The sequence below is a fragment of the Palaemon carinicauda genome, chromosome 26 (assembly GCF_036898095.1).
Source record: "Palaemon carinicauda isolate YSFRI2023 chromosome 26, ASM3689809v2, whole genome shotgun sequence".
In the NCBI taxonomy this organism is placed as follows: Eukaryota; Metazoa; Arthropoda; class Malacostraca; order Decapoda; family Palaemonidae; genus Palaemon; species Palaemon carinicauda.
Genome location: NC_090750.1, coordinates 18487670 through 18498164, shown reverse-complemented (window position 1 = coordinate 18498164; position 10495 = coordinate 18487670). Strand labels below are relative to the sequence as shown.

Genomic DNA, 10495 nt, shown 5'->3' with positions numbered 1-10495 from the left:
ACCTACTAAAACTAACATAAGCTTATGTTTTGCTCAAAGAAGTTTTGATGCTTCTCACATTTTACCTACTATGACTTTGTATTTAAGAAATGGTCAAAAGGCTAGGAAAGTCAGATGTCTGTTTGACACTGGTAGTCAGCGGTCTTATATTTCCGAATTTGCCACTTAAGATCTTTGTCAGGATGTAGAGGCGTTGTATGCTTTGGAATGTGATGTAAGCACATATATAGGGCGAGAAACTAAGGGGCTTCAAGCAAATGTCAACTGGAATAAATATAAACAATAATTTAACATTCATACCTTTATTAGTTGACAAATCGCTTAAATATAAACTTTGAAGTGCCCAGCATGAATCAAATAATAAATAAATTTAAAGAAAATAATATTGCTTTATTGGATGAGACTTTTTGTGCCCATAGAAACCATGAAAGTATGAAGGTTGACATGTTAATAGGAATAGATATAATTCAGTTTTTACCTTGGGTAACTTGGACTAAAAGGTTGGGTGGGACTTGTTTAGTCGTAAATAATAGAGTAGCTCCTGTTGGTAATGTGTTCAACTTTTTGGATGAGGCAGAAAGTAGAGCTGTTATGGACTCCTTAATTAATAAGAAAAAACTGGATGTTAAAACAAAAGCGTGGTAAATTTAGTAATGGATCCTCTAAAATCTTATTTCAATCCATTAGAGCATATATTAGAAGACAGTGAGGTAGACAATGGACTTGAACACCTTTTTAGTCTTGAATCCTTGGGAATAAAAAAGTGTGAAAAAGAAATGGTCTCCTTTGATAAAGAACAAATTGACAGATTTAGAGAGGGGATATCTTTTGATAATGGATTCTATCATGTAGAATTGCCCTGGTATACTGATAAAATTGACAGCGTCCCATCTAATCATTTTGTTTCACTTAAGGTATTAGACCGAACAGTAGAGTATCTTGGTAAAAAGGGTCTCATTGACAAGTACCAGGAAGTTTTTGATAAACAACTCGAGGATGGTGTAATCGAGGAAATTAAAGTAAATTCTTCTGACTATCATAAGTATGTATGGATTCCACATAGACCAGTTATAAAATTAGAAGAGCAAGTTACCACAAAAATCAGGCCAGTATTTAACTGTTCTTTAAAAACTTACAAGGAATTGCCTTCACTTAATGAAGCAGCTTATCCTGGGATAGATTTAATGGGCTCAATATTGAAATTGCTTTTTTACTTTAGAACTAATAAATATGTAATGTTGAGCGACGTTAAACAAGCTTTTTTGATGATTAAATTAAAAAATGAAGTGGATAAAAATATATTTTGTTTCTTTTGGAAACGGGGAAATAAATTAGTATCTTATCGCTACAAAACAATGGTTTTTTATTACACTTCCTCGCCTTTTATATTAAATTTTGTTATGAAACATCATGCAGAAAGTTATCCTGATGATAAGTGTAAAGAAATATTAACTAATAACTTTTATGTAGACAATCTTCTTATAACTGGTAATAACATTGATGAAATGAAAAATTTGTATAAGCAAGCTAATGATAGGATGGAACAAGGGGCTTTATCTTAAGGTCTTGGAATTCCAGTTGAAAGAAGAAATGGCGTCTGATAATAGACTTGTTGAACATTCTTGCGAAGAGGATAAAGTATTGGATTATAGATTCAATGTAAATAATGATTCTTTTAGTCTTGCGCCTTGTAAAATAGACCCAGAAGCAGACACAAAAAGAAAAGTATTGTCACAAACTTCTAAAATATTTGATCCTTTGAATATAGTCCTTCCTGTAACAATACGAGGCAAATTTTTAATGAGAAAAATATGGAAATTAGATGTTGGTTGGGATCAAAATTTACCTAAAGATATGTGTGGGGAAATGAAAATTATTAGTAGAGATTTTGAAATGTTATCTGAACTTATATTTCCTTGAGAGTCCCTTAATGAACTAGACTCGTATGGTCTTCACATATTTTGTGATAGCTCTGTGGAGGCCTATGGGTTTGTGGCCTATGCGGTAAATCAGAATGATAAAAGTTCTTATTTGTTCTCCAAATCTAAATTGGCTCCACTGAATAAGATAAATGAGCATAGTGTCCCTACTTTGGAACTAATGGGAGTAATTCTAGCTTTTAAATGTTTACCTTCTTTATTTGAAGCCTACAGTAATATATATTTTCATTTCATTAATATTTGTGTTGATGATCAAGTGGTTTTAAATTGGCTATTGACCAGAGAAACTAAAATAAAATCTAAAGTTGTTAGAAATAGAGTACTTGAGGCAGATGGTCTTAAAGTTGAAATATCTAAGCTATTTAAACTACCTGTCTTATACCACTATGTAAATACAGAAGAAAATCCTGCTGACATGATCACCAAAGGTTTATCCTATACTAAATATTTAAGTAAATCAACTTATTGGCTAGAAGGTCCAGAATGGTTGAGTAATGATTTTGACAAGTGGCCTCTCTACCCTTTATTGAGCATGTCCCCTTACTATAAGCATCAAATAAGTACAGTATGCACTATGCAAATAAATAAAGTAAACGCTGGTATTCTCAATATAAATAAAATGTCAAATTATGAACAATTGTTAAGAATTACCAGTTACTTGTTCAAATTTTGTAGTAGATTAAAGGGAGAAGAAAGCCTTAGAGTATTGGGTGAAAATTGAACAGAAGGAATACTTTTCAGTAGAATTAGATTTTTTACAAAGCAGTGCCAATATTACTAATAATATACCTCCTCTAGTGTCCAATTTAAATATATTTTTAGATTCAAAGGGTATAATTAGGTCTAGGGGAAGAATATCTAAGTGTTTGTACTTTGACTTTGATGTTCATAACCCAGTATTGCTTCCTAAAGAGCATAGGTTCACCTCATTGTTAATAAAGCAGTGTCATTTTAAGGTACAGCATTTAGGAATAGGCACTACACATTGAACTACCTTAGAGAACAGGGATTTTGGATTTCCAAGGGTAGGTCAGCAGTAAAGACTGAGCTGAGTAGTTGTAATATATGTAAGAAGTATAATGCCTTAGCTTACAGATACCCGAAGTTCACAGATATGCCTAAACACCACATGAATTTAGTCAAGCCTTTTCAGCATGTAGGTTTTGATTTTACTGGACACCTTTGGGTTAGGGATGAGTTGAGTGGTAAGACCACAAAAATGTTCATTTTAGTTTTCACTTGTCTTAACATGCGCGCTGTGCACTTTGAATTATTACCAGACATGTCCACTAAAAATTTTGTTCTCGCTTTCCAAAGATTTAGTAATACATACACAATACCACAATACCTGTACAGTGACAACGCTAAGTCTTTTCTCAAGGGTGGAAGTATCCTTGAAAGGTCTTTGGAGTCGCAGGAATTTCAATCTGAACTAAGTAAATGTAATATCAAACACATTAAAATACCTTTATATTCAGCATGGGTTGGTTCTGCTTGGGAGAGATTGATTAGGGTATTAAAGAATTGTCTTTATAAAGTAATAGGAAGGTCTAAATTAACTTACTTTGAATTATTAACTACCCTTTCTAATATTCAATTAGCCATAAATTCCAGACCTTTAACATATAGATCAAGCTCAGAAAATTTTGAGTTTATAACTCCAAATTCCTTTATCAAATTGCATGGTAATTCATCCCTCATTTTGAGAAAAGATGATAGTGATGTTTGGTTGGACGATTCTAGTCAACCTTCTTTAGAGAGAACTGTAGAAATACAGGAAGAAATTATTGAAAACTTTAAGAAATTGTGGTATGAAAATTTTCTCTTATGCCTGAGAGAACATAATAGAAATTTGTACCAAAGTAAGTGGGAAAATTGAATTAAAGTTAGTGACATTGTCCTAATTAAAGCAATTAACAAGCCCAGGCCATTTTGGATGATCAGTAAGGTATTAGAATTGATATTAGGATTTGACAATAACATTAGGTCAGTGAAACTAAAGCAAAGTAATGGGGCTATAGAATATCATTCTATTTGTAATCTTTATCCTATGGAACTATCAGTGACACATGCTATAAGAGATAGGCTAACCAGAGACAATTCAATGGAAATTGAGGTAGAAACAGGCAGTATAAATAAACCTGAATCTATTCACGTTGAACAAGGCGAAAGGTCTGTAAGACCCAAGAGAAAGGCTACCGAAATATTTGAAAGAATGCTAAGGGAAAATTTAGATAATTTGTAAATACTGCTTTTCAGTATATTATTTACTGTAATTACTATTAATTAAGTTTTTATTTTGACTAAAATGGTACACACTCGAAACTTTTTCAGTGTGAGGATATACTTTATCAAATGCTTTATTATTTAACTTTAAACAAGGATTAAAGGCATTGCAAATAATTAATTTTTAGGTAATAAGTAAATAGAACTAAATACGTAAATAAAAAGTAAAATTAGGATTGATTGATTGATTTAAAGTTTTCAGGCATCCTGACATCTAAGGTCATTGACGCCGATAAAATTAGGAGATAGCCTATAGTAAACTAAGCTAAGTTAAAATTGGTGTAAATATATAAATAAAATACTACACTTAAAATAAAGTGAAGACTAAAGTTAAAATGCTACACTTAAAATAAAGTGAAGACTAAAGTTAAAATGCTACTTTTAGTAACGTGAGGATGGTACTAACGTAACTTAGCCATACTTTTTATTTAGCGTTGTTGGAAATAATTGTTTGACACAGTAGCCAGATTTAAGGTGATCCTAATAAATAATGTATGGTTAATGAAGATATTCATTGCAATTCTATAATCGCAATCCTTTGTGGGGAGTGTGTTAGAAACCAAAAATAAATTAGAGGTACGAGTTGCAAAAGAAATGGAAAGCAAAACTGTTTCCTTATAAGGAATACAGTTAACGTTAAATTAATTAATTCAATCAGAAAGGATTGATATTTGTGTCCGACTGTGGGGAATAGCCTTTCGGTCGTTAGCTTGACTCGAGGCTTTACCTATTTTTCTTAATAAATTAAAAGTAAAAAACTTAATGCTACTTAGTATAGTAACTATTAGCGTTAATTATAAGTAAAATGAATAATAAAATTAAACTTATGAATTAAATGACTCAAATTAGTAATTGCCTAATAGCCCTTAAGTTCGCGCGTGCGTAATATGTACCTGTCAGAGGTAAGAAGTAAATTACCTTCGAAGTTATCACAGCCACGGCGAACAGTTCCAATTAAAGTAACTCAGTGGAAAGGCCGGCATCTTCATAGGATAGTAACTCTGAACAAAACTAAACGTTCAAACTCCAAGACAACGACAATTTTGGAACACATCAACGTCTACCTTTGGGATAAGTGTCTACATTATTTTGTATCTTTGGACATGTCTAGGGAAAAGGGTAATGTACGGCAATATCACAAAGTTTTATTAGTGGATCTACTATTTGATGTATGTTGTTTTGGTTGTTGAGTAATTGTTTTGTTCATTAAATATAAGTAAGGTTGGAATTAAAATAAATTCCAACACAAAGTAACATTACTAACATGATAAGTTTTTTCTTTCTGGTTGCCTTTGTGTTGTCCAGTGCCTTCCTAAGACCAACAGATACCCTCTGTCCCTGCAAAGATGGACCAGGAATTCTGCAATTTTAGGTCGAGAGGGTCTGGAAGAAGAATGACCCTTCATCTGGCACCAGCGTAAAAAAAAACTGCCCATTTGACTTGATAATCTCGACATGTAGAGCATCACATAGCTTTGGCTAACTAGATGAAGCCTTCTTACTGTTATATGGTACTTTGGTAAGAAGTTCTACTAACCATAATAATTACCTGGAACATAGATGAACAATTGTTAGTAATTATTTCTCAGCTGATCCCATCTCTTGTCGTCAATTTGTCTGTATGGGTAATAAGACGTTGGTATTCTTATAATATAAGTTTAATGCAACTTATGACTACATTGTTCTAAAACAGCTGACTCCCAAGTGTGTGTGGAGCGTCATACACAATCTGACAAAACCAAAACATTGCTAAACAAAAGAGCAATGCTCTGAAAAGACTTAAATCCTACTCCAGTACAAAACCATAAAAAATCACATCCTATCTTTGAGGTAATCAACAAATGTTTGAATCCTAATACCAAAACAAATCATTACTCTTATGTACAAAGCATAACATGTCTTATTCATGCAATATGATGCAATGTTGTGCAATACCTGCAACACTTGAAATAATATAGTACATCACTACAACAATACATAACAGTCTCCTCCCCCTTAACTTGACATTGTAAAAATCTTCATAAATCTAATCTCTCAGGGGGCTTTCCTCTGTTAATCCTATTAGGAAGCACTTTAACATCATCTTGTACTGGTACACGAATTGGTTCTGAATCTACATTGGATGTTGGACCATCTTGGTTAATATTTGACTCATTTGATCTAACTACTTTTTTAAGTTTCTCATCTCTAACATTCACATGCTCTACTGTCTTTCTGTTTAACGGCTGTAATTGATCAACATGACGTTTTACAACATTATCACCAACACGAACATCATAATGTAAATTTTCTATCTCTCTTACAATCTCTCCTGGTACCCACTTCTCTGGAGTGTTGTATGATCTTACCATGACATCAGACAAAGGTAAAAAATGTCTTACATTAGGAAGCTTTACTACTTGTTTATACCCTTTATCTTCTAAATCACTTTGCAAACTTGGATACAACAAATCTAACTTACACCTTATCCTCCTCCCCATCAACAAATTTGAGGGTGCCACGCCTGTTGTGCTGTGTGGAGTTGTTCTATAAGACAATAAAAATTTTGATACTTGCAAAAATATATTACCTGAATTTGCTTTTCTACACTTCATATTGTGTTTAAACGTTTGGACAAATCTTTCAGCCTCTCCATTAGTAGATGGATGATATGTAGCTGAAAATGTATGCTTGCTTTATACCACTGACATTACAAAATTCTTTAAACTCTTGTGAGGTAAATTGTGGACCATTATCTGTAACAATTCTTTCTGGAATACCATGCGTTGAAAAAATTTGCATTAACTCTTTTATTGTGGCGTAAGACGTTGTTGTCTTCATTGGGATCATTTCTGGGATACTTACTGTAAGCATCTACTACTATATAAAACAAATAATTTAAAAAAGGACCTGCAAAATCTATATGCACTCTTTGCCATGGATACCTGGGTAACTCCCACAGGTGCATTCTAGCAAATTGAGTATTGTTCTGTTGCATAACACCATTCATACAATTCTTTATATAACATTCCACATCTTTATCTACACCTGGCCACCATACAAAAGTTCTCGCAATTGACTTTGATCTTACAATACCTTGGTGATCAGCATGTATTTCAGACAGAACCTTCTTTCTCAGTGAATTAGGAATAACTACCCTGGAACCTCTCATCACTATTCCTTGTGTTACACTCAGTTCATACCATATATCCTTATACGGTTTACAACTTTCCTCTTTTCCACATAAGTCCCTACCTGTCATTAAACTCTCCAAAACCTTACAAAGTACTGGGTCTCTCTTGGTACTGTGTACTACATCTTTCGCAGTTATTGGTACATCATATACAGAAATTAACAGAACACTGTCAGCATACTCCTCTGGAGCTTTGTCTACGGGTAATCTGGATAAAGCATCTGCATTACCCATGTTTGATGTTGGACGGTATTCTATATCATAGTGGTACGCTGCTAACGTAACTGACCAACGTTGTAGTCTTGCAGCTACCAACGTAGGTAAACTTGCTTTTGGACCCAATATTGCTAATAAAGGTTTATGATCTGTAACAAGTGTGAACTTTTTCCTACCATAAAGATACATATGGAATTTGTTAACTCCATAAACTAATGCTAAACCTTCCTTTTCTATTTGAGAGTAATTCCTTTCTGCCTTGTTCAATACTCTAGAAGTGAATGCAATTGGTTTTTCTGTTCCATCTGGCATTACATGAGATATTACTGCACCTAAACCTATGTTTGATGCATCACATACTAATTTAACTGGTAAATCCATTTGATAATGTACTAAGAATGTAGGTGATGTTATTTCCTGCTTGATTCTTTCAAAAGATTCCGGACACTCTTTTGTCCACTTCCATTCTACACCCTTATTCAACAGATTATACAATGGATGTGCAATTGTAGACAAATTCTGAATGAAATTCCCATAAAATGTTACTAAACCTAGAAATTATTGTAATTCCTTAACATTTTCTGGCACTTTTGTTGATTGTACAGCTTTAATCTTCTCTTTAGCTTTTTGAATACCCTTGCCATTTATTACAAAACCTAAGTATTCCACTGAATCAACTTCTAAAATACATTTGTTATTATTTACTCTAATATTATGTTCCTTCAACTTCTTCAGAACTGTTCGCAATCTTTCTCTATGTTCTCTCGTGTCTTTACCAGCAATTAAAATATCATCTATAAAAATGAATACTCCTTGCAATCCTGAAAAAATCTTATCCATAGTTTGTTGCCATATAGCTGGACTACTTGCAACTCCATAAGGTAATCTCTTTGGCCTAAACAAACCTAAGGATGTATTTACTGTACATAATTCTTGTGAAGTTTCATCCATGGGAAGCTGTTGAAATGCTTGTCTTAAATCTAATTTAGAAAAAACACTGCATCCTGACATAGTTGCAAACATGTCTTTCGGATTTGGTAAGGGATGTTGAGCTACTTGCAGTTGTGGATTTAACGTTACTTTGTAATCTCCACATAACCTAACCTGTCCACTTTCCTTCACAATAGGAACTAATGGTGTAGCCCAATCTGAATATGTAACCTTTTCCCAGGAACCTTCATTTTCTAATCTCCTGATTTCTGTTTCAACTGCACTTTTCAATGCATACGGTACTGGTCTCGGAGCAAAAAATCTAGGAGAACTGTCAGGTTTCAAAACTAAAATTGCCTTTGCGTTCTTTACTGTACCTATTTTATCTTCAAATACGTCTTGAAACTCTGATATGATATTATCCATAGATATTTCATTTTTGTTTTCATCTTGTCTACCTGTAACCTTCAAAATACTAGGCCAATCTAACTTCAAATACTGTAGCCAATCTAAACCTAGCAAAGTTTGTCCATTACCTTTTACTACTGTTAATGGCATTCTCTCTAATTTCTGTTCTTTGTACTGTACTTCTACGTTCGAAGCACCTATTACCTGAATATCAAAACCATTAAAACTTTTCAAAACTCTATTTGTACCTTCTAATAACAAATTAGGAATGCTTTTAGCCATTTTCTCAGACATAATTGATACATCGGCTGCTGTGTCAACTTGCATCAAAATTGGTTTACCATTTATGATTACTTCTACCATGATATGTTTCTTTGCACCTTTGTTGATTGAATTTATGCGAAACGCAAAATCAGTTTCTGAACTAACCTGATTATCATGAACATTTTCCGCATTATTCTCTTGACCCATAGTATCAACTGTAGCATTTATTTTCTTTGCATACTGTTTAGGGAATCTACAAGCAGTTGCAAAATGACCCATCTTTCTGCAATTCTGGCATGTCTGTCCAGTAGCAGGGCATTTCTTTGCTTTGTATGCAAGATGATCAGTTTTACCACACCTATAACACTTGGGTTTTTCCTGTTGTTTCTGTGTATAAGCCTCATTCTGATATTTATGAACATTAGTGTTAGGCACTTTTCTATGACTAGGCTTTGACATATTCCTTCTCTGATTCTCATTGGTTTTCCACTTAGAACCTACTGTATTAATTTTAGAATTTTCCATTCTATTGCTTGTAGAACTACCTATTATGTTACTTTGCCTATTTGATGTTTCTAAAGCTCTGCCTATTATCAATACCTTTTCTAATGTTAAATCTTTATCTTGCAATAATTTCTTTCTTAGCTCTTCTGATGTGCAATGTGCTATTACTTGATCTATGATAACATTTTCTAACTCTAGAAATTCACATGAAACGGCTAAATTCTTTAGTCTAGTCACAAATGCATCTAAACTTTCATTTTCTTTCTGATAAGCCTGCGCTGAAAACTGGTATCTTTCAAAAAATTTATTGACCTGAGGAGCAAAATATGTGGTAAGAGCCTTAATTGCAGCTTCACTTGTGTCATCTGTAGGCTGCAAAGTCTTAAACACTTCCTGAACTTCCCTACCTGCTGTATGAAGTAATAATGCCTTCTTTTGGGCATCCTTCATGTTCCCTAATGCTTCTAAATAAATCTTAAATTCCTCACACCACTGTTGCCATCGTGTTGCAACAGAATTGGGCTCAGCAGTGATGCTGAAACTTTCTGGGTGTTCTATATTAAAAGGCATTTGATTGCTTACCTTAATACCTAAATTAGGTTAAGCTACTGTTCTGCAGTCACAAGTTTACTTCCTACCTGTTTTGTAGCCTACCCAACTTTAAATTTCACCCTTCTTGTTTGTTTGATGAAATTCCTGTTCTGCTGCTTGTACAATCTTCATTGGGCGAATTTACTCTTGTCCCCTAATGTAAAAACGGACCTTCTCTTGTGCT

At 33.5% G+C, this 10495-nt stretch overlaps 1 protein-coding gene across 1 annotated transcript; it reads left to right on the top strand.

Annotated features, from left to right (window-relative positions):
• The first annotated feature begins 653 nt into the window (after window positions 1-653).
• LOC137619814 (uncharacterized) lies at window positions 654-1562 on the top strand. The gene is made up of 2 exons (XM_068350110.1): window positions 654-1042; window positions 1220-1562. Exons 1-2 carry the CDS (start codon window positions 654-656, stop codon window positions 1560-1562), a joined length of 732 nt encoding a protein of 243 aa, XP_068206211.1.
• Window positions 1563-10495: the final 8933 nt, after the last annotated feature.